Genomic DNA, 24,813 nt, shown 5'->3' with positions numbered 1-24,813 from the left:
TTTGCTGAAAATTATCCTATAATTCCCTGCCTGTCGCAGCAACTGTACAGCTACTAAAACCAGTAAGAGTAATCCACTAACATATCTCTATTAAAAATGCTACAGTCCCTGTTACAGACTATATCATAAGTTTTGATCAATGTACCCTGAACAGAATGGCACACAACTTCAGTAACTGTTATTTTATTTTGCTGCTTCAAATTAAAATATTTGGACTTCCAGAAGAAATACAGAAAATGCAATTCTCATCACATTTTTAAATTCAATCACTTCTGAAATGCAGGTTTCTACAATGAATTTCTACAGATCTGAAGAGCTGCTGCCAAAAGTTAGCGTCGCACTTCTCCAACTCATAGCCACACCTGCATCTTACATTGTCAAATTCCACTGTAAGAAATCAGTTTTTTTAAGATTTGTTTCCAGCCGAGCAGCACCCACACAACAGTAATGCCAGGAAAGAAAATACTAAGTCTTCCACCCCTTGTCCTCTAAACTGGTAGGGAACCATTATCTTTGGTTGCCCTGAATACCAACAAAAGCTCAGTGGATTTGGTATCAGAGTTTCATGAAGATTGCATCTGTCATGCTCTGTTGTTGCACCTCATGCACACACAAAGATACCCAGAAACAAAAGTGCGTTACTTCCTGGAAACAAGATGAGCAGAAATTTCTTTGAAATTTCTTTGAAATTTCTGTGAGACAGTATAACCAGACACAGGAACCAAGGTGTCTACCATTACTATCAACACTCATTGTACTGGCTGCCTGGGCCAGGAGAAGCAAGATAAGAAGTCTGACTGGAATGCAGACGACCCTGATGCATAGAAGACTAGCACATGGTGAGATAAACTAGAGAAACAGAAGCAACCAGGACAGGGACAAGTACGGAAAAAATGCTAGAAGAGAACATGCTTAAAAGACACAGACACAGAATGCTACAGTAACAAAAGAAGCTCCCTTGGCAGAACACAATCCATAAGGTTCAAATTTGCGAGGCAGCAAACGCTTCCTAAACTCACCAGTAAAATGAAGGCTTTAGCATCCTTTAGCACTAGTCCTGACTGCATTAAACGTCAGCAAGCTACCACTTACCCAAATGGCACAGGGGTTTCATAGCAGTGACCAAAAGGTTTCAACCTTCCTGATCAGTAAGTGAGCATTGGTACTGTTCTAGGGACTTTTGTTCATTTGTTTTCAAATTAAAATGGCATCATCTAAATGCCATACTTGCACATATGGCTTATAAAAGAACTTTAAGGCACAAGCAGAAAATTCTAGTAAAAGAAATGACTACCAAGTCAAGTTTTGCAGGAAATTGGTTTAGTCCAAGCTTGAATTCCTCAGGGAGACAGGACAAATAGTATCTCACAAACTGCATCTAAGTTTTCTGAGAATCCAGCTGAGGTCTGCCATAGAAGTTTACACAGTCAGCTAGAAATAATAAAAGCTCTTTACAGAATATATGAAATGCAAAACTAAATTCCCCCAAGAACGTCAGTCCTAGCCATCTCAGTGGTGGAATCTTGCTTAACCTTTTTCAGTATCAATACATTAGACAAAAAATCTTGTTATTCCCATTTCAAGCTCATGCTTGTGATAATCTAAGAGGTCAAACCAAAATTAATCTGTCTGTAATCAAAGAGTGAGTTTGACAATGTACAATATGTTCCTTTTCCCCCCATATGTTTAATATTATTGTGCAACTGAAGACCATCATAATAGTCAGGCATGAAAAACAGCAAATAGAACTTAAAAATTTTTCAGACTTTCTTGCTAAAATACACTATTTTGCAGCCTCACCACCATTGTTCCATGTCTGAATGCATATTTGCATTAATAGAAGTTTAAGCAACATTTAAAATATGCCTGTCTTTGCTTACTAAATGATACTTTACTGAATTGTTAGTAAGAAGTTTCAGTACATGTATCTGGAAAAGGAATGGTTTTCTCATCCCTAGGAAGTATGAGATTTTAAAGGGCTGCATTTCATACCAGGACCAAATCAAACCTCATCTTCCCAGGGCAAGAATAGAATACATGTGTGTACACGCACACTACAATCAAAGAGTCAAATAATTCAGGAATCTGTTTTCAGGTGACAACAGGTGAAATTTAATTTTACGTTGTCTTAGCTTGAATCACTATCTCAGCTACAGTCTGTACTCTCAAGCAGAAAAGATGAACACATCAAGCCTGGAACACAGACTTAAGAGGCCAAAGATGTATAAAAATATATATAGCACATACATGTGAATAGCACTGACAAAAAATGAATGCAAAAAATTACCAAGGAATCTGTCTCCAAAGAAACATTAATCAACTACGCGGAAAAAATTGGAGGGTTTTGTTTGGTTGTGGGGTTTGGGGTTTTTTTTGTTTGGTTGGGTTTTTTTACACTCTGCTATTACACATCACAAAAAAATCATGACTACTCTATAATACATACTTTCACATATGTTCTCTTAAAACGCCAGCTTTTCAATAAGCAAAAAGCAAAGATATTCACGGAGTGCATATTTAAGTCTTTCACTTAAGATCATGTCATCCAAAACATAATCCCTGAATTCTTCTGTTCATTCATCAGTTCTGAAGTAGTGTTTAGCAGTTGAAAGCACTTTACTTTCTCAGTCCCTTGCCAGGAAGTTACTCTGTCAGTAACCAAGAGCTAAAGCCATCACCTACCAGGCCTTTGTAAGAAAGATGATCCTTATGACACATCAAATACAGTGCTGCTTTTATTTTAAAAAGTTTTTCTAATATACATTAGATATTTCATGAAATAATAATAAATCCAAACAGGTAACTAAAATTCACTCAATGAAAATATTAATTTTGATGATGTAGTTACATACACTGAACAACTATTCTACAAGTTGTTCTAGAATATTTCAGAATGTGCTAAAATTAGCCTAATATTTGTAGGACTCTGAGCAAGCAACACAGTCTAGTCTGTGACCTATTAAGGGAACAAAACTTTCTACTCTCTTATTGCAGCAGCCTCGTTTGGACAAACTGAAGCATCAGTTGAGAGATGCATCATGACAAGAACAATCTTCACATCTATTTTCTCTATTTCAATTTTTCTGTACTTGCTGCAATGAGGTTGTAACTTTTTTTCTTCCCAGAGTGGCTCCTATTCTCATCTCCAATTTCACACTTACCCAACCTGCCTGCTCTTCTCCTTTTTTCTTCCCAGAGCGGCTCCTGTTAGCATCTCCAATTTCACACTTACCCCATCTGCAGACTCTTCTCATGCTCGTTCTCAGCAGCCCCAACTACAAAACTGAGGAAACTGAGCTACCTATTAATTCCTCAACGCCAGTCTCCACCGCCTCTGAGAGAACCACCAAAAACACACAGGTACTTCAAGGCATTAGTACACCCACATACTAGTAAAATTGGATCAGAATGGGTTAACGCAGTAGCACCACACATCTACACCTTCCAGCCTTGAATTTGTTGTTTCTCTTCATCTCTAAATCTGAGGAAAATCACTTTCTCCAGTCAACTCAGCTGACTAATAAATTAAAATCCATTCTATCTCAGTCAAACAGCTTTATTGGTGGTTTACTACAATTCCAAGAAATTATCTTAAAAGTCAAACATTCATCATTAACAGCTTTCTGTACCACAGTAGAACTTCTGTTACCTTTGCATAAGCTATGCATCATTTTAAGTGTGTGCATAAGCAACTTAGAATTTTGAGTTGTCTCTGAAAAGACTCCACAAGTATCAACAAAATGTTACATCTCACTTTTCAATCTCAGCTAGTAATTTAATACAGCATACAAGCTTACTCTTGAACACCAAATAAGTGGCAGTTCACCTCCTCCATTTTGTGCCTATGTGACACTGAAATTTTAAAACCACCCAGTACTTCAGAAGTCTCAGTAACGGCAGCAGGGAAGTTTTTCCATTTCTAATAATAAGCAAGGCTGATAGAACATGTAACCAGTGAACTGTTTCCTGTACACTAGATAGAAAGTTTGGCTTTATAACTGGATCATCATAATGCATTAGTGGAAAACTAAGCAGTGACATTTAGAGGAATACTTCCTCAAAGGATACTTTGTCAAGCCACTGTTTTCATTTCATCAGTGGGTCAATAGCTGTCAGACTGAAGCTTCTATACCAGAAATTACTGCAAATCACTTGCTAATTGCCCAAAGGTGTACAATACCAGCAATTCTGATAACCTTGATTTAAAAAATTACTATATTTATCTGTAGTAATTATTACAGTAGCACGACTGTAGGAAACATGTAACATATAATTTTATTTACAGGTACAGAAAGCAGAGAAAAGATATGAGAAAATGAACTAATTTTGAATGATTAGATATTCTGTAGTTCAAAAGAGTCATGTAATTTCTCCTCCCAATTTTAACAGCTCTTTTTTAGGCTCAAATACCAGAATAAGACTCAAGTAATTTCAGATCAGCAATAGCATTTAACTGTATAATCCACCAGAGACTCTTTTTTTTCCCCAGGTACTAGCACAACATTCTTAAGAACCATAACAATCTTCTGCAGTAATCATGATTTGTTTTCTGTTTAAATCTCTAGAACTTAATTACCAGAGTAGGAGAGAACCAATCTAAATGACTGGCAGGTCTAAATTAAATGTTAACTGATAAAGAAAAACCACCCACGCATTCATACATACCTTTTGTTTTATTTTATGCTCTAGTTTATGTCACTAGCAAGATTGGGATGTCATAAGTATTGTTGATGAATTTAAAAAAAAAAAAACAACAAACTTCTACTCTTTCCTACCAAACACCTTGAGATGTTTTCACAGAGAGATGCACACAACCGAACTTCAAAGCTGTATTTAAGTGATTATGATGATTATTTTCCAAGTCAGCTTTGTAGAGACAAAAATTCAAGTTCATACACTGCAAGATATTCAATTTATATAAAGTAATAGTTTATAGTCCTCTAGATATATGAAAATGTTCTAACAGTGGGAATATAACCAAGTTCTCAAAATCCCACTGCTCTTCCAGTAATAAACCTTTGGTTTTTCAGTAATAAACCTTTAAACATTAAACAAATGCACATCTAGACTTACATAATTTACACTAGATGGATACAAAGAGAATATTCTGTTCACATCTTTTTTAAAAGTACTTATTTAATATAAGCACTCACTTATTAGATGGAACAAATACTATTCTATATATTCAACAACACAGAAAATGCCTTCTGGCTACCTCAAGTAGCTGCAGTGAGACTACCTCTAGCCTTTTCCTTTTTAAGATCATGTACAAAAGGAAGAATGCTATTTCAGACAATCTTTTTAAAAGACTTTTTTAAAAAGATAAATTAATTTTCTTTAGAGATACGACACATCTCTGATAATTTTAACATTAACATGTCTCAAATTTCAACTTCATTTTTTCATTAAATATCCATAATACATCTGACCCTTATTTTCAAGTAAAGTTTAACCCAAGTTTTTGCCCAAGTTTTTTGTTCTTAAGGAACTAACATCTACCTGAAAATCTGCTCCCAAACAGCCCTCAGAAGCATTACTATTTCTTCATTGTACTATATGAAAAAAAGGAAGGAATATCTCCCCACCCACAAAACATTTAGTTCAATCACGGTAATAATAAAAGACACCACGTAATTACAGACTTGTCGAGATGGTGAAAGGTCTAAAAAAATTGCAAGGCTTTCAGAAACTGCCATAGTGAAAAGAATCACTTTTTTGTTTTTAATTCTATGCCATCCATAAAATGTGTTTTAAACTGAATGTTACAAAGAAAACAAAGTTACTAATTGAAGATAGAAAGACAACTTCCAATATGCTTCTTACCATCAATCTTTAGTTGTATATTGTCTTAAAGAACAAACACGTGAAAGCCAATAGTTTTTCCAGAGCAAAAGCCATGGTAGACCAAGTTGAGCAGGACCTCTGGTACTAATTCAAGCTGCCTTCTAGCACAGGCAGTGAACATAAAAAGGGATCTCTCTATTCACCTGGCTCAAAAAAAATTTCACTTCTGGACTGATGATGAAATAAGAAAAAAGAAATTGCAAGAAGAACCAATAAAGAGACCATCTGGCAATTTATCTCCACAATTGGCTAAGTGATTCCCTCACTTTGTATTGTATAAAAAATGGCAAAAAACCCACAGATATAAATGCATAAAGGTTTTAAAAATGCAAAAATATGAGTAATTCTAAATCTGACCTTTGACTGTCCCCCACTGCCTGGAGTGATGTGGAACACATTCATTACTTCCTTCTCACCTCTGGTAATGACAAGTACACATAAGGTGAAATTACTGGTACAAGCAACAGAAAGCTGTGACAGCCACTGAGCAATACCACCTGTACGTACAATGCAATCTTCTCTGAAACAAGTGAGCTTGATTCCAGCACCTAGTGATAAGCATCAAGAGATCAAAAGGAACAAGCAAAACCCAGCTGTGTTACCTACAGCTGCAATAGGCCAGCAGAATCCAGAGCAGCCAGGCAAAGACACCCAGTATGACAAACAGTTCAATGAGTAATTAACACAAAGTTTTCCTACTGGTGATTTTGAAAGGAGGTACAGGCAGAGAATACTAGAAACTACCTGAAAGTACCTGGGGAGAAGGGAGGAGAAAGTAAATGTCAGGGAGGAGCAGAGACAGAAGCTTAAAGAGGTTGCACAAGTGGTCCCAGGAGCCTGAAGTGTTTTTCCAGGATTTGTTATATATCTTGCCAGAGTTGCTCTGTTTTGTCAAACTACAGCTACTTATCTTTTTGCTGGACAGCTTCAAAGATTCTTCCAAGAATTTCTTAGACAGCTCAAACTAGTATTTTCTCATATCATCACTAATGACATATTAGGATATTTACAGTAATGAAACTATGTTGATATGATTGACTGCTCATTTAGCATTTAGGTACACATTACAAGAAACTATCCTCAATCCTGCTCAAGGTTCACCATAACGGTATTTACCCTTGCATTGACTCAAACTTGGTCAAAACCTGTTCCAGGCATGGCCTAAAAGCAGCGAGCAGGTTAATGCTGAAAGGGGAAGCCATAAACACTATTATTACAATTTCTCACAGGAGATTAGAAGTTTCACAGAACCTTCTTACTTGAAGAGAAAACACTGAAGTCTGAAGAAAAGATAACACTCTCATCATCAACTACCGATGGTGCAAGAGTTAACAATTTCATACTCTGATCCTTAGGGTACAGCATCTACCAAGATGGAATCCAAAACAAAGTCAAGGGGAAAAGTTTGTTAGGAAACCAAATGCTCTTCTTGGCAAAAAAATACCATAACCCAAACCAGCCATCAAACAACATATCCTCCAGCCTAGCCCCCATTTCAATTTCATTTCCATTTAACTAACAAGACTAAGTTGCTTGGCTCTAAGTCTGAAAACATAATTTTCAGCTCCATAAAAATCAAATCCTCATTAACAGTCTAACACTAATTGCCTAAAGTAAAATATTATATGCTTTTGTTAACAATTCACCGATAGAGCTACAGTACCTTATTTGCTATTTTTTAGTTACTTGGAGCACAGAACAGTCTCCCAGGCTGTGAGAACAATGTCTCTTGATGTAAATTTCTGTCCTGAAGAGATTCCAGGCTCACAGAACAAAGCTCATTGCCCCACAACTCAACCACCCCCCGACCCTCCCCCCGCAGCCTCCTCAACACCAACCTTTTTGACCGGGCAGGAGACAGCACGCACTGCGGATCATGCACAGCAACATGTGCTGGCTAGCAGCTTGCTGCTGCCTTTTAAAATGGATTAGGGACCCAGTTATAACTGCATTACCCTTACCAGCATGCAGACAAGAGAGGTAAGGGAACGGATGAATTGATTCAACTCAGTTTTTCACTCAAACATTTTTTAATCACACTTGAAATAGCATTGTATCTTTGAAATCTCTCACTACCACTCAAAGTTTGATCAAAACTGGTCAACAAGTGTTATTAGGAAATTGAAGAACAGAAAAGGACAGTCAATGTTAGCTTTGGTATGCTAAGAAAACATGGTAAGATGGTAAAATATTATCACATATGCAAAACAAATGCTTATTTCCCCTATATACTCACGGAAGAATTGCCAGTATTAAATGTTAGCCCTACTAACTTGAACTCCAGGTTAGTTTTCTCTCATTTCTAGCAATTCTTGATGATGTTAACGAAAGCATCCTCCAAAGTACAAATGAAAAAAACATGTTGTCTTCTATAGCTTTTGTAGCATGAGACCTTATGCATCTTCATTGCTGTGGTAACTAGCTGTAGAAGCCTTCACTTTCATGCTGAAAGGATCATGACTGAATTATTATAAATGGGAAAGAAATCTACAAATTTAAACTAGGTTTCTTTTAGGATTAGCCACACATTCACAGAATTCATTGCAAATGTATAGATAATATTAAAGTTAGTCAGAAGCAATGAAATCTTTAAAAGGGCAGGCAGGTGGCAAGATGCTAATTTTATATTCCTCTTTATTTCTCTTCAAATAGACACTTGACTACCAAGACAGATGTAAAAGCAAGAAAACGAAACATCAAGAAGAAAGCAGTAAGACAAAAGAAAAAAAAAGATGTATCCAGAGCCTTCAGATCCCTCCAGGCTAGAGCTCCTGAACAGACCACTGACACAGGATGTAGGAAACAGTTTGTTAAGCTCATTATGAGCTGCAGCTCAGTCTGGTGTTCCTGAACACTCAGAAACATTTATTATGGCTCTGTTACGCCATCACCAATGTTCCCAAGCACAAAGCTACATCACTTTACAACTTAAAGCTGACCAAGCTAACGGAAAATACGAATCTTTACCAGGTGCTTGTATCACATTCCTCATTTCTGGGATGAGAGCCCAAGTGAGACATACCCACAGTGTCTTCTCTGGTTTGGACAGAAAACCAGCAACTGCAGAGAAGCCACACTTTTTGCCAAATAAGAAAATTAATTTCATTACAGTTTCTCTCTTCTACTCTACATTGGAAATGAAATGTTTTGGTTGGTAAGGAGAAAAGGTTACAGATTAAACTCCTTTGATCCATTTTCTGCCTATGATTGAACAGCTGGGAAACACAGAAAAAAAGCTTATGGATATAAAATACACAATTCTAAGAAATCGACAAAATTTACTTAGATCTGTCATTATCCATTGATGCCTATAAGATCTCGAAAAGCAGTGCCTGTTAGCAGGCATAAACAGAAGATGAGAAGCATAAGAGCCTCAGAAGACTAGACTCTCAAAGACCAGTTTCATGGTTGACAATCACACGAAAATAGCTAAAATTATAGAACGACCACATCCATAGCAATGATTACAAATTCTTAAGTAATTCTGGTTCTTCTCTCTCTTTGAATCAAAATGACTTCCCAACAAGCTTGCGTGCAGGTTGGATAGACACTATTTGCCTCTTTGCAGATGTTTTAAGTGGCATCATCTTTTGCAGAAGAACTCCACAGAAAACCCTGAAGTGATGAGATTTAATTTACTGCCATCAAAGAAATATTTTCCTTAAGAATAGCTTTTCTTGTTTCCTTTCCAGCACCCTGAATATCAAAATTCCAAAGCAATTTATATGAAAAGTTTGAATTTATCATTTATTAAGACTATGTACAAAACAAATTCTCAATCACATTACATCTCTTCGGTTAGAGTAGCTATTCTCCTAAATACATAGCTTGTGAGACAGAAGACACCTTTTCTTTTTTCAAATCACCTAGATGCAGCCTTTCACTTAGGTACCACCATGTTCAGCATCCCTAATAAACCATTATTTTCATTCCACGAACCTAACAGATTTTCACGTTTTCAGAACATGAACTGTTCTGCTGCTGCTGCCATAACTCCCCACTGTGCTGTGCCTCCACCCTGTGACGGATTGAACCCTAACTACCACATTATTGCTTCTCACCTTGGACCCCTGTTTAAGCCATAAGAAGTAATTCATCATAGACTTTTCTTCCACTGGGGAATACCAGTAGGCATTCTGAAAGGCTGTCTTACAGCGGTGCAAAAGGGATACCTCCTGTCAGCCAGTGTACAGCTTTTTTTAAAGTCCGTGTATTTCAATGGAAATGAAAGCCTTTCACAGGGGTGCAGGCTGATATGACCACCTTCCCTCTTGTGCAGAAAATATTCACAGAGCTAATCACTTTATCTCAGGCACAATTTTCAATGGTATGGAAAGATGTTTTTCAAAGTAACAATCAAACTGCTTTTCTCTTCTTCTTCTACTTCTTCAGCTAGCAATCAATAGATACTCAGCCTGATCACTGATCTTTCATTGTAACTTAAGCCACTGCATACCTCAATACCACCTTCATACCAATCTGTACACACGTACCTGGCCAAACCACAAACAGTGCTGTGTTCAGCACAACTTCCTGCCCAGCAAACTTTTTTGGGGAAAACCATCAAAATTACTAAGTTACTCCTTCATTACTAAAGGCATTTCCTCCTCCAATAATAATATAGCTAAAAATTAAACTAGGTTGCTTGTCATCAGCTATATCCAGCCTCTCAATTTCTATCAAATTAAAGCCCTAGAACTTCCCTTCCACTTTGACCCTTTTTGTTTTCCCAGGTAAGTATTTTTGTTCAAGTTGCACCTATAGTCTTACAGCTTATCTTTCAGAGCTGGAATAACTGTTGCTCCCCCTTCATTCTTCTTTCTAGCTTTGCTTAAAACTCTTCAACAACATTCTGAAAACCTCACTAAAAGTCTGTTTTTCTTCTGGTGAGTATACACTTACAAGAAAAACGTGACTTTAACACTGCCTCACACCTGTATCTATCCACATTCATAACAATATAAATTATAATGTGACTCTACAGACACTGATATTATGTAAAAACCCAACATACTACATGCCCTCTCCCAACTTGCATGCAAAGTCTACAACTCTCACAAGTGAAGGACAAATTGCAGTTTTAGTAAACGACGCTAAAACCCTTTCCTACAGAAAGAAAACTATTTTTTGTCTTTCAGCAAAGAATTAAACTTTGAAGAACTCTACAACAGTGCAAACAAGACTACTTGGTTAGAAATCTAAAACAGTCCTGAAGAGACGAGAAATTGTGCAACATCAAATCCAAGGGTTAGAAGAGCTGCTATGCTCTGTAATAGAAGAGTTGTCAGAGCCTGAACTAGCTGTATCATGTGTTCACCTCTGATGGAAAGTCCAGTGTAACAGACACATTCTTCCTCACCAGTAGCTCAGACAGGCATCTTTTGCTCAGAGCAGCAGGAGAAAGCAGATCCGGGAAGCTAACTACTTCCCCCTCGCAGAGAAAACGAGACAAAGTGTCACAGGCAACACATAGGGCTGGCAAACGCCAAAAAAGCTTGCTTTCATCGACTTTTGTAGTGTTAGCCCTTATGAAAAAAAAAGTATTAAAGCATATTATATCATAGCATTAATAACTGTCAAAACAAATGCATCCTTAGGCTAAGTCAGTCTGAATTCAGACACTACTCAAATATGTTGAAATCCTTTACTGAATACAGTGGCAGTTTCTTAAAAGAAAATATGAGCTAAGTTTGAACTTGAAAATCATTTTCCATACAGTTAATAAGATCTCAGCAGTTTGAACCTGAAATGGCTTCCTTACCAACTGTTTTCTGCTTTCCTGTGTGCTTTGGCCCACTTAAGAGGTATGCGCCTTAAGAGTTTTTTTTCTTCCACAAGCACTGACCAACTGTTTTGAATGTAAAGGTATTTCAACTTTTTAAACATGAAAGAATTTAAGCAGCAGTCAAAAGTTTGACCTTTTAAGAACTGTTCATTGTACAAGTCCATCAAGAAAGAATGACTTTAAAAAAATTGATTCCAAAAAAGGTATTCAGAATCTCGCTGTTATTTGGGAAAGAGGAGTTATAGATTGAGAGGGAAAAAAGTTTTGTGCTCTCTGTACATGGACATACATAGTATGCGTTGCCCTGCCATTAGGAAAAACATGTTGCAGAAATCAGAATATTCCTTCCTAAACACTGGGGCCTTTTTCCTTATTGCTATTCTAGCAAACCAAGATAAATACTGAAATTTAAACAGAATTTCAGTCATTTCAGACTTTTGAAAAACATCCAAGAAAAAAAAAACCAGCATCAAATCTTCAGAGAAGTATCAGAGTAATACCAAAGCGAAAAAAAAAATTGAGAACAATTATCACACTAGTTTGAACTTGGGCTACTGACACAACAAGAAAATTCTGTGTGTAAAGGGAGAAGAGATATCTTAAAAAGGGGAACATAACAAAAACAACTGAAGGAGAGAGGACTTGTGGATAAACCCCAGCTATCTATATATCCAGTATAACTACTGCCATCTAAACAAACCTTGTAACACTGGAACTCTACGGGCATACACATTTTCTGGCAGACCTTTCCCCTCCCTGCTATCAGTTTCTTAATGCTTTGAGCCAGCCAGAGCACAGCTGCAGTTCTTTTTAATCATGGTTGCTGCCAGCTGTCTCCTAAGACAGCCAAATGCTTAGACCTCGTTCAGCTTCCCCCAACTTTCTGCTCCATTTTTGGACAGAAAATGACTAAACTGAAATTCTTCCTCAAGAAGTAAATAAATTGCACTCAACAACTCTGCAGAGGAAGAAAGATAAGATTACTCAGACCTAACTATTATCTGAAATGTCAATGTCACCCTTAAACACAAAATAGAAGCCTTAAAACAATGTGAACGGAAGACCCTGGCAAATCCTGTTGTCAAAAGCAATTATATAACAAATCTGCATTTGAGAAGTTGAAACTTAACTCTAAAGATAGGGTCCCCCCACATAATCAGGATGCAGTGGCTTTGCAGATGCATTCACTAAGGTACTATCAGCATAGCCTGTCGGGAACAGACCTGATGACTTGAACTATCTTCTTTTCAGGGCAAGAGTTTTCCGCAAATTACTCACTCGGTATGTTTGCTTTTCAAGATACTAAACACAACTAGATTCTGCATATTGGGTCATGAAGTAGTTAAGAACAGTAGTATCCCTTCACTCCAGTATTGCACAAGCACAAGTTATTAAGAAGGATTCATTTTGTTATTTTGATTTGCTATGGATAGGTGCATGAGCCACAAGCCAGAAACAAGGGCATTAAGAACTACCTAGAAACACAAAAGAACTGAATAGCAGACAACAGGTAAATGTTTCCTTACAGCACCAAGAGCAAAACTACTTCCAGAATAAAGATTTGTTTGAATACCAGTACATAGTAACAAATGACAAGATGTCGGACAGCTATTTTCTTGTTACTCTAAATGTTGGGGGGAGAAGCAAATATCACAAATACTTTATATGCAATAATTTGTCCTTTTAATCTCAAAAAGCCTCAAAGGACACTGGTAAGAATAACCACAAAATCTGTACTTAGCATCACAACGTAATCTTAAATCAGACTAAAGCCATGCCCAATTAAAATACTTCTCCGTTAAAAGCATCAAATACCTAATATTTTAACTTAGAATTAACATTTAAAAAGTAATATTCTTTCGTAGTCCACAAACAGGAATGATGTGTGCAAAGATGAGACACACCATCCAACCACTTGAGACATCTCTCGACCCAAGTGTCTTCTCTGATGAACAGCATCAGCATCTTGGACTAGACCCTCCAAAGGCTAGAGTTACAGAACTCAGCACTGCGGCACACAACAGCAAAAGACAGCACGTCATCACAGCATCCAGAGTCAAAATGTACACTCACACACAAGAAGGCCAGAAGTGGTATTTCCTTAACTGAAATAGCCAGAGTAGGGAAAGTAGTTATCCAAACATATTCATATACTAACATAACTATGAAATGCCATACCATCTTTTAAAATTCATCAAGCTTTGACTTTCGTTTTCATCTTAAAAATCGTACTATGTTAATTTGAGCACACAAGCTAACATAAATATTCCAAGAACAAAGTTATTAGAATTTTTGTTTTTAAATTAGCACCTCACAATTCGCTCTGCAAGGTCATAAGTGTTTTTATATTAAAGTTTGTGTGCGAGTGAATTTAGTGTGAAATACTGTATGGGTTTATTTCTTACAGAATAAGGTTAACAGTTTAAAAAACAAATAAACAAAAACCCACCAAGGTGTTTCAGAAATCCAAGTAAGTATTGCTCTGCAGGTTTTCACCTTATCCTACTGTAAGACTCTCTCAAAAAAAGCTCACCTTCTAACTACTAAGTTGTGGCATTTTTGCTTGATATGAATTACCAGTATAATATTTTTCCAATGACATGACTTACTGTCTAGCTACCAACTCCTCCTACCTTAACAAAAGTGAACTAACAGTATCTACTAATACTGAATACTGTTTTGCTATTTTTGATTTACCTGAACTCCTACTATCTGTACATTACCTGTTACGTACAGGATTACTCATGAACATTCTTCCAACAGTACTAAGTCTTGATCAAGCAACATTAGGGTAAGATTATGAGAAGCTTTCCACATTAAGAGCTTCTCAAAGCCTTTAAAATGAGATTGTTACAAGCACTAGCTAAAGGCTATTAAAAAACTAAAAAACCTCCAACAGGAAGTCATATCATTTTAAATAAAAGAGAGAGATCCTCAACTGTGTTACACAGTTGCACAACTTTAAAACAACACAAAAAATGGACTGCTTTTTAATACCAAACATTAGTTAAAATTAACCGACATTGCATCACCTTCATTTTAATGTCTAAAGAAATGGGCATTGAGGCAGGATAATACATTTGGAGCAGAATTAGCAGGCTAAACTGTAGCTCTCAGTTTGCCCATAGCCATGTTAAGTCACAGTTTTCACCTTATTCTAGGTTAAGAATTAAGAAAAAATGATGGCACGTGCTATCAGGAAGACTTGAGACCTTAATTCATGCTCTGTCTACTCGGTTCAGGACAAGGACTAGCAAATTGCACTTAAAACAAGTTAATGAGCACCTTCATGAACATCAGTACCACTATTCACCCCGTTTCCTATACCTAGAGATACACTGTTGTACGTGGGTTAAGGTTGAGCTCACACTGCAGTGTCTCTCACACTGGGAATATTAATATTGTTTGTTTTTTTCTTCCTTCCCTCTCTGAGAATAGTTGAGCTTGCTGTCTCAAGGATCTATAAGCCCTTTGAACAAATCTGGTTGAACCTGGAGTTCAAGAGTAACCAGGAAGGGGAAAATGATTACGGGGAGGGTAAGGACATTTAAGCAGTATTAGTAGATACACTATACTGTAGGAGACCACACAACAAGAAACAACCTTTTTATTGTTACTTAAGTTTTTCTCCCCCAGGTTCCTTCTTCCCCCATGCCCTCACCCCCAAATCAATAAAATTAACTCTCTCCAGTTCTGAAAGATAGCCTCATATCATCAAACTTAATATAACAAAGAAGCCTTTGAAGTACCTACATTTACACTGGCTAACTATACCACTATCTCTAATTGCTCAATGTTCTAAGTGACGTATTCAGAGACAATTTTTATTTATTTTGGATCAGTCTACACACAAGCATAATAGTTTCTTAAACCATCCAAGTTTCATTTACACTAACTGTCCAAACCAAACACTATTACCAGAACTACAGTCTTGGTTTCCTTACCCTTATTTAAAGACCCTCCTAGGATTTTTTGCAAAGATTCATTCTCAGTTAAATTTAATTTCTGAAGAAAGTTATGAAATGGTTTTTTATCTTCATTTGACTAAGTGTAAACAGAATGTAATAGATTCTGAAAGAACAGCGTCATCAGGTCAAGATCCACCTTGGCTTTCACTACTTCTGGCTGAATTGCAGTCAGTAACAAATACCGCCGGAAAGCGGGCAAGAACAGAATTCCTTCAGTAAACTGTTGTTTAAGCAACCTCCCACTCTGCATCCAGACCACCATCACCACACTCAACAGCCACTGATGGACTTATCCACCAAATATCATCAGCTTCCTTCCTTTTAGAGCTGTATATATTTATAGTATATATACTGTTGTCTGACAAGGAGTTCCAGAATTTAAATAGGCATCAAATTACAAAGTTTTTCTGTGCTAAATATTGTGGGGTTTTATTTTCCACAATACTGGAACCAGGAAGCACCAATGAAACTGCTGAAGTCTGTTCCTCTTGGTCTTTCATGCACTATGAATTTTCAGATCTCTGTCTCATTTTCTCTTCACAGCTCTCACATTTTCTTTTCCAAACTGAAAAATATTACTCTAACAAAGCTTTTCTACATGTAAACTATTTCACTGTAAAACCTCTCTGCTACAATCTCCCACTGTATCTCAATTTGCAGACATAAGGATTAGAGTGCCAAAGATCTCAGACCAACGTGTCAAATACAGAATGCTCCCTGGCGCTTTTAGTTAAATAGCATATCATTTACAATTTCTTACAACTAAGAATTAATTGCCCCAAGATTTTATTAGAACATTTAATCAACATCTGAAAACATAAAGTCTAAATGTAGATTAGTAAAAATTGGAAGATAACAGAACTATCTGGACAGTTGAGTAAACATACCTGCAGTTATAAGTTTAGCACTGCTGCCTTTGCATTCTCCATCTTCCATGTTTTTGCTTGTGCTCTTTTCTTTTGAGAGAGGAACAGTATTGTCAAAAGATACGCACTTGCTGGATGAAACGTTTTCTCCACTGTCTGGCTGATTAATTCTGCTGTTAGCTTCAAGCAGAGGAGTGAAGTCCTCAGACTGAGCAGCTTCACCAGGTTCCAGCTGAGAGGAGCTTTTAGCCTGTGACACATTCTTTGAAGACACAGGAAGAGATTCTTCATCGCTGTCAAATCCAAATGGATCCTCTGTTACCTCATCTTCTACTTTGGGTTTTTTAGGAACTTCGGAAATATCTGGTTTGACACTGGGCCTCTTCTGTCCTAATTTGGCCATGAAGGTGGTTTCTCCCCATTTTGTACTAAGGGTGGTCCGTTTGTTGGAAAATACTTCGTCAAACTTGGAACTGCCGTTTCCCCCTTTCCGGCTGTAGGTCTTTCCAAATCGGGATGTCATTTTGGCTCCTGTTTCATATTCTCTGTTGGAAAAGAAAGAAGAAACATAAATTCATAAAAGTTTTTAGTACAAATGATTGTCCTTCCATCCTTTATCGGGCCTAAAAGCACCAGGCACGTGCATTTCACATGAGCAACAGATACATCATCTGCTTCTTTCTATAGCCTAACTCACTTACATGCAATTGTTATTATGTCAGAAGTTTCTGCAATAAATAATGTATCTACCAACTTAACTTGAAATTCAGTTACTCGCACATTTATAAAACAATGGCAAGATGGATCCTTAAGAAAAATCTGCTATGAATACATTACTTTTGGTATTTTGCTCTGATTTTATATTTTCAAATATAGATGGCACTGCTTTCATGAAACATCAGCAGAGAGCTAAACAATATTTTCAGAACATCTGAACATGCAGCTCTCTGCTAGAGTTCAGTAACACAGTATGGCTTTAAAAAGACTCTTTGTAGGTAAATAAAAAACTGTCAGAACATTTCAAGTTGCTACAGATATTTTAAATACTAATTAATCACAAATAACGATGACAACTTCACCCCATGTTCTTCTTGCACACTCAGACTTATTTAGCAAGCATATTATTTGCTAGTACGATGTCGTTTATGCCATCTGCACGGTCATGGTCAAGACGGGTACGTAGCAGTCCCTCATGAGTAAATCTGACTGATCAAAGGACAGGAACAAAGAGACACTTCTCAATCCATTTCTAAGAACATGGAGGACACCTTATGCAGAGCAGCATAAGCCATGACTGCTTGCTGGCTGTTACAGCTGTAGCCCCATTCACAGCTTGCTTTCACAGAAGAATAAAGTTTAAATATGAACAGATTAAACAGGAACACATTTGAACAGTTCCCTGCATGTGTTCTATTCCTACTTTTGTTTAACTCAAGAAGGAAGACAGATCATTTTGTTTCTTTTTCCCAAAACAAATACTTCAACTACTGGACAGAGACAACATAAGAACACCGAAGATCATATCTGTTTTGTAAAACAGCATTTCTCTCTCTCTTTTTTTTTTTTTTTGGTCCAAACATAAATAGGAAATTGGAATTCTTTATAGTCAGCCTGAATCTAATCAAGTTCACCTTTCTGAAATTACTCTCCATACTGGAGAAAAAGTCTGTTTAAAAAAAAAAAAAAAATGGGAGGGCATTTATTTAAGCTACAGAATCAAAGACATTCAACTTTTAAAGTGTCAACTGCCTTCATATATAGTAAAGTATATGAAAAATAGGGCTTAAAATCATTGTTAATAAACTTATCACATGATCTACTTACTTGTTCAAGACAACTTTTTATTATTAGTCCTCTGAATACGTGGTATCCTGTCTGTCTTCCATATTTTAGTTTTCATCTCGACACTCACAGTTTCTCAACCTGAAGTGTTAGACTATCTTCTGCCAAAACAGCCAGACTGGTTTCCCGCAACGCCATTTTATTACTTCGCTCTAGCAAGACTGTCTCACTAGTAACAGCCTCCCTTTATCAGACCAGGCCAACCTTCACTTATCACATGAACCAAGCAATTCATCAGGTCATCTATGTTTGAGCAAATTTTAAGTGAATTAGGAGTATCAAATTTGACCTTCACAAGTTTCCCAGACAGATGGTGTTGCAATGCAGAAGAGATACAGGAACACCCACTTTGGGAAACACTCTTCTCCCCAGCAGTTCAGCAGATGGATGGTAAAGGCATGTGCTTATCTACTGACCAGAATTCATCTGTGAAACACCATTCTGCAGACAGCTTCTGGTTGCTCCTAGTAGATGTTACTCTTTAACCCCATCTGCATCCTCTTTTTTCCCCACAGGGTCATCACCCTACTCTGTGGTGCTCCAAAGACATCCTTGTCAAACCACTTTTTCTTTTTTAGCTCCCCTGTAAGTAGCTCTAATTTCCTATTTTGCACCCAAGAGCAAAACTAAAACCTCCCCACATACTTCAGAAAACAAACAGCAAACCAAATCCAACTTATTAGTCTTATTTTGCTGATGCTTGAAAATACTTTGAACAGTAATCAAAGTATTTTATATCAAATGCCAGTTTTTAGAGCTATAGAAACTAAAGTGAAATATTTATTAATATCTCTGTTTCTATACAATAGTTACAGAAAAAAAATTAAAAAATAAAATCACTTCATTTGCCACCAGCACATTTTCCTCCCCAAACCCTGACTCAAGTATTTCCAACACCACATTTTCAGCACCTGCAAAAATAACAGATTTAAATTATGATTTATGGCTTACAGTTTTAAAGAGAAGATTCCTGTAGTCAAGAGGACTTTGTTTTCAGAAAAGAGAGCTCCTCAATCTACGTTTTTCTATTTATAAGTTTAAAAATTAAGATTGTCTCATAAGGAGTTCTGAAACAAAATGTCAAAACTCAAGTATTCAATATCATGGAAATAGGTTAAAAGACGAGTATCGGGAAAATAGAAGTACACTATGCTATAAACTCATATCTTTGGCTGAAATTAAAGATAAGGAAATACAAATGTAGTTCTTTACATGAGAACATCATCAGAACAGGATTTTCACTCTTTACTTACAGTTCTGCCTTGCTTTTTCACTCAATGTGAAATAAAAAACTTGGCCAATTTCACTCTCTTTCCACCCCCTGCCTCTCTCTCCTGCACTGCAATGCAACATTTGGAGCAATGCAAGAAATGTAAATGCAAGCAAAACACCGAAACACAATTCTCCTGCATTTCCCAGAGCTAACTTGGCAGACCAGCTAGACATAAAAAACCTGGTAATTCCCCAGAAAGCCATCAGCCATCCCTACTCATTGCTCCTCTCTACACCATTCCTCTTACATAATCAAAGGAAAGGAAAATAGGTTAAATGCACGGAGGCAGAAGAAGCTGATGAAATCCCACGGTGACAGTTTCTTTTTTCCTCCCTCCGCCTGCGGCGGGGGGGGGGGGGGGGGAGGGGGAAGGAGGAGGGGGTGTTAGCGGAACCGGGTCACCCCACCGTGTGCGCCCGGCGATTTCTGATGTCATTTCCCTTCCTCCCCGGCCCCCTCCCCCCGCCCCGCAGGAAAATCAACCCCCATTACACAAGTCCCCGGGCCGCGGGGCAGCCCGCGCCCCGGGGCGAACGGCAGCGCCCGCCGGCAGCCGCCGGCCTCGCAGGCCGCACCCCACCCCCGCCTCCCTCCCGGCCCCGGCCCGCACTTCACCCCCGAACAAAGTCCTGCGACTCCCGCCCCGAAAACTTCCCGGCGGGCCGGGGGCGGTCGCGGCTGTCCCCCCCCCCCGCGCCCCGCCAGGCCGCCACCGCCCCGGAAACGGGACAGCGCCGGGGGCAGCGGCCGGCGGCTCCTGCCCGCCGGGATGCCGGGGCCTGCTCCGCGGCCCGCACAGGCCTCGGGCGCCGGGCGGCCGCCCCCGCCCGCCTCCCCCGCCCGGCACCTACCTCGACGTCGGTCGTGGCGGCGGAGGTGGGTCGCGGGCGCGGGCCCGGCGCGTTCCGGGCGGCGTCGCGGATGTGGCTCTCGCCGCGGTTTCTGGCCGCCGATCTACCGCCTGCGAAAGGCGCTCGCCGACGGGACGCCTCCGCCCCTCCCCCGGCGGCGGCAGCGGCACCCTCCCGGGGTGGCGCGGGCGTTAGGGCCCCCGGCGCCGCCTCCTCCGGCGCCGCTTCCTCCGCGCCGGGATTATCGCCGCTCTCGGGACGGGGCCCGGGACCATCTCTCCGCCATTTGCCCCGCTCCTTCCGTCACTGCGCGTCCCACGCCCGGCCGCCGCCCGCAGCCAATCGCACCCCGCCTTACTCAACCGACAGCGCCGCCGCTGCGCATGCGCCCGCCCCGCGCGCCCCGCTGACGCCTGCCCGCCCCGCGCGACGCCTGCTGGGAACTGTAGTCCGCAGCCCAGCGCGACTCGGGCCGAGAGGGGGGCGAGAGGGGGGCGCCCCCCCCCCCGCGTCATGGGGCCCCGCCGGGCCCCGGCGCAGCCCGCAGGAACCAGCGCACGGGCCCGCGCTGCCTCGGGCCCGCGGGGGCTCAGCCGCTAACGGGCGGCCTGAGGCGGTCAGGACGGCGCGGCCTGGCGGGACCTGCTGCCTCCCCGCGGCGCCCTCCGCTCGGGCCCGCGCCCCCGGGGGCTGACGTGCCGCCCCTGCGGTTCTAAAGGCGGGGGCAGCGGGGCCCGCCGCGGGCGGCCTAGCCTAGCCCAGCCCCGGTGGCGCCCGACCAGGCCGCGGCTCGAGGAGAGGGTCCCCGTGCGGGGCCCGGGCTCTCTCAGGGCACCCTCGGCCCCGCGGTGCGGGGCGGCCCGGCGGGGCTGCGCCCGGGCCTGGCGGCAGGAGGGAGCCGGGGCGGCCAGAGCTAAGGTCAAAACCCTCCTTCGGGGTTCGGAACGCGGCGGCACTGAACCAGCCCTACGTCAACTCCATTAAAAGTTTGTTATGCCAAGCAGCAGCGGGCCACCTCACCCAGGGGAAACGAGCCCCTTCCACTCCTTGCGGCACTTTATTCGTACTCACAGTGGTTGCACAGTCCCCAGCCTTTACATCCGCTCCAGGGAGGAAACATGCTCTGCAGAGAAGTCCCATGAAACAAACATAGTGCAGACCATGAAATAGTGGCTTTCACATGCTCCTACTTCTACAAGCGCTAGCTTATACAAAGCAGTTACATCCACCCACATACATTATATTTATGCACACCTTTGAGACTAATTAATGATACACTCTGTGTAGAGTGAAAAAATACTCCATGGAGATTGTGTCACACAGCAGATGGGTAAAGGCATCAATCAATCATCAAATCCACTTATATTTTCTAAGCAGTATTTCATAAAATGCTTGTGGAATAGAAAACTAAGGATATGCTACTAGAAAAGTAGTGCAGTATAAAAGAACGTCATACTCATGGATGTAGTTTGGTAATTTAAGAGGACGGAGAAGCTCAGAAAAGAAAAACAAAAGCAAAACAAGAACTTCACAACCTTGGAACCTAAAATGGTTTCACATGTGACCATACTGGCCATCTGTCACTTGAGGAGAGGTTTTAAAATACAGGTCCCAAATGCAAAATGAATTTAAAAAATTTTAAAGAGGCTGATTTCACTGCACAGAATAGGTTAGAGTTGTCTCAATACTTCCAGTTAAGAAACAGGACTTTTTTCTTAATTTTACCTTTACTTGACCTAATGCAAAATTACTGGCTTTCAATAAAGAGGTGAAAGACTATGGTTTTGTTTGGCCTTTACCTGGTACCTGCTGATGTGTTGGTAGCTTTTAGGTATCCTGAAGAACAAAGACACTCCGAATGTGCTCTCTAAAGCCAGTATACACCTGGTGCTAAAGAAAGTGAAGATAAAATAGACCAGGCCTTGCGATCAGATGTACAAGCTTGATTTGAGAAATGGTAGAGGTTGGTGTTGTGTTTCAAAGGCAGCTTACAAGTTTACCTATAGCTATCCACCTGCCTCAGTTATTGAGGTGCTACTGAAAACAAGTTACAAATTTTAAAATACCTCATTTCAGTACAAAAAGTGAGAAGATTTTTTTTTCCTTCAGTGAGTATTCTTGTATCAGAGCTACTAATTAGCTGGTTTAAACTTCAAGAGTAAAATGGATAGCTAAACCAGTTTGAGTTTTGCATACTATTGCATGAGTCTGAAAGTCTTATTTGGTGACTAACTGATCTGTTAGAAAAAGAGGAAAAAACAATACTGAGAGCGCTTAAAATACTTCAAGGGTCTGTGCAGTTCTTTACAACATTAAAAAAATTATTGTCCTGAGAACCAGCAAAAGCAAAGAATATAGCCAGAGTAAGGAAATGACACCAAGAAATTATTTGGAAATAGTTTCTATTTTTATATACAGTTAAAAGTTGAAATTAAATTAAGTATATTTCTAACTTAAAGCCTGGGCCACATAAGTCACTGTGCCGGTTTTGGCTGGGATAGAGTGAATTTTCTTCATAGGAGTTAGTACCAGGCTATGTTTTGGATTTGTGCTGGAAACAGCGTTGATAGCCCAGGGATGTTTTAGTTACTGCTGAGCAGTGCTCACACAGAGCCAAGGCCTTTTCTGCTTCTCACCCCACCCCACCAGTGAGTAGGCTGGGGGTGCACAAGGAGTTGGGAGGGGACACAGCCAGGACAGGTGCCCCCAACTGACCATAGGGATATCCCATACCATATGACATCATGCTCAGCATATAAAGCTGGGGAAGCTAGCCAGGAGGTGGGATTGCGGCTCAGGAACTAGCTGAGCATTGGCTTTGGGTGGTGCTGTGCATCACTTGTTCTGTATATTCTATTATCATTACTATTATTATTCTCTTCCTTGTCTGTCCTATTAAACTGTCTTTATCTCAAGCTGCAACTTTTACTTTTTTTTTTTTTCCCTTTTCAGCTCTCTCCCCCATCCCACGGGGGGGGTGAGGGGGAAGGAAGGGCAGTGAGGAACAGCTGTGTGGTTGTTTTAGCTGCCAGATGAGTTAAACTACGAATAGTCACTCAAATAGTAGTTTAAATAATTTTGCAGTATAGTGATAATAACTGTATGTCATTTGAAAGCTCTCACACACCCTATGCCCCCTGGCCTCACTTCTTATTTCCAACAGTATTTTCAGTCTTTGTAGAATCCTGACACAGAGTAAAATACTGCAGATGCATGGTCACGATGGAATTTCACACAACTAACAGGATAAATCAAACTAATATATGTGCCGTCTATCCTATCTTGGGTATCAGCAGAAGCCTGTAAGTCTAATAAAACTGTTTAGATGATGATGGAAAACAAACATTGTTATGTTTAAGGACAGCAGAGATGGGCCATTTTTTCTGCACCTAACTTTAGATACTTTTGAAAATTTCACACCTTGTAACTTAATAAGCTTCACAATTAATATGTTAAGCTTTGCTATTTCCATTTTCATCTGGCTTACCTCAAATATGCAAGTACCAAGACAGAGCAAATAAAAGCCAAATCCCATCTATGTTTGGCAGTAGGTACATTTAATTCTCAAACAGGCTGGAATTCAGCAGGCATCTCATGCTTTTTGTGGAATTCTATTATTGATAGTTATCATCTCCCTTCACAAAAAAAACCCAAAACAAAACCCAACCACACAAAATGCTTCACAAAAAAAGCAGCATATCAAGCACTCCAAGTTTGGCACTTGCCTCCATGAGAAAAGCAGTGGGAGGTAAGCAGCCATCTTACCACTTTAGTTTTTCCATCTTAAAAACTTTTCTGGGAAAGCCAAAGTGAGACCTGCAGGTTCCTATTGCATTCCATTACTCCCCCTCGCAAATGAGCATCTTCACTATTTATAATATTAAGTCAGAAAGCACTGAAATATACAGCTCAAATACATCAAAGCGGGAGGTAAGAGAGAGAAAAGTCTAACTGTAGAAGGAACATATAAGAAGGACAGAACAGTTATTTAGATACATTGCATCTTAATACACTCTAGAACCCTCCCAGTTCTTTTTTTGAGGTTCTGTGCTGAGATCTCCGTGGGGGGAACAACACAGACTTTTCAAAATGAGCTGCAGCCTAGTACGGAGCCTTTCACACAATTCAGTCTTGAGGCAGCCATTAAACATTTTAAACTGTTGCAGTCTCCTCCAAAAGAAAGCAGCAACAATGCAGTAGGAAAATGGAAGGTTTGCCATACAGCAGATACTCGGGGGAGAGATGAAGACAGCCATATCCTTCCAGAAGCTGTCAGGAAGGTTTCTCAGTGTTGCCTCATGGACAAAAACTATCACTTGACAGCAATATCAGCTTAAAGAGAGGCTACAGACTGTAAAAGAACCATAGCACTAGGTATCCTTTA

The 24,813-nt window shown here is 39.9% G+C and overlaps 1 protein-coding gene across 5 annotated transcripts in view; it reads right to left on the bottom strand.

The window, feature by feature from the left end:
* WAPL (WAPL cohesin release factor) overlaps positions 1-24,813 on the bottom strand; it is a 158,322-nt gene that overhangs the window by 50,454 nt on the left and 83,055 nt on the right. For 2 of the 5 annotated variants that reach the window (XM_075758737.1, XM_075758736.1), the window contains one exon: positions 16,485-17,008. In XM_075758737.1, the coding sequence (XP_075614852.1) occupies positions 16,485-16,986 (502 nt within the window). In that variant the 5' untranslated portion in view covers positions 16,987-17,008. Of the gene's footprint in view, positions 1-16,484; positions 17,009-20,429; positions 20,795-24,813 lie in introns of those variants that run through there. The other 3 variants (XM_075758738.1, XM_075758735.1, XM_075758739.1) reach the window with 3 other exon arrangements.

This window comes from Balearica regulorum, chromosome 7 (assembly GCF_011004875.1).
Source record: "Balearica regulorum gibbericeps isolate bBalReg1 chromosome 7, bBalReg1.pri, whole genome shotgun sequence".
NCBI classification, from domain to species: Eukaryota; Metazoa; Chordata; class Aves; order Gruiformes; family Gruidae; genus Balearica; species Balearica regulorum.
The sequence above is the reverse complement of the archived record's forward strand: the minus strand, read 5'-3'. Positions and strand labels throughout refer to the sequence as shown.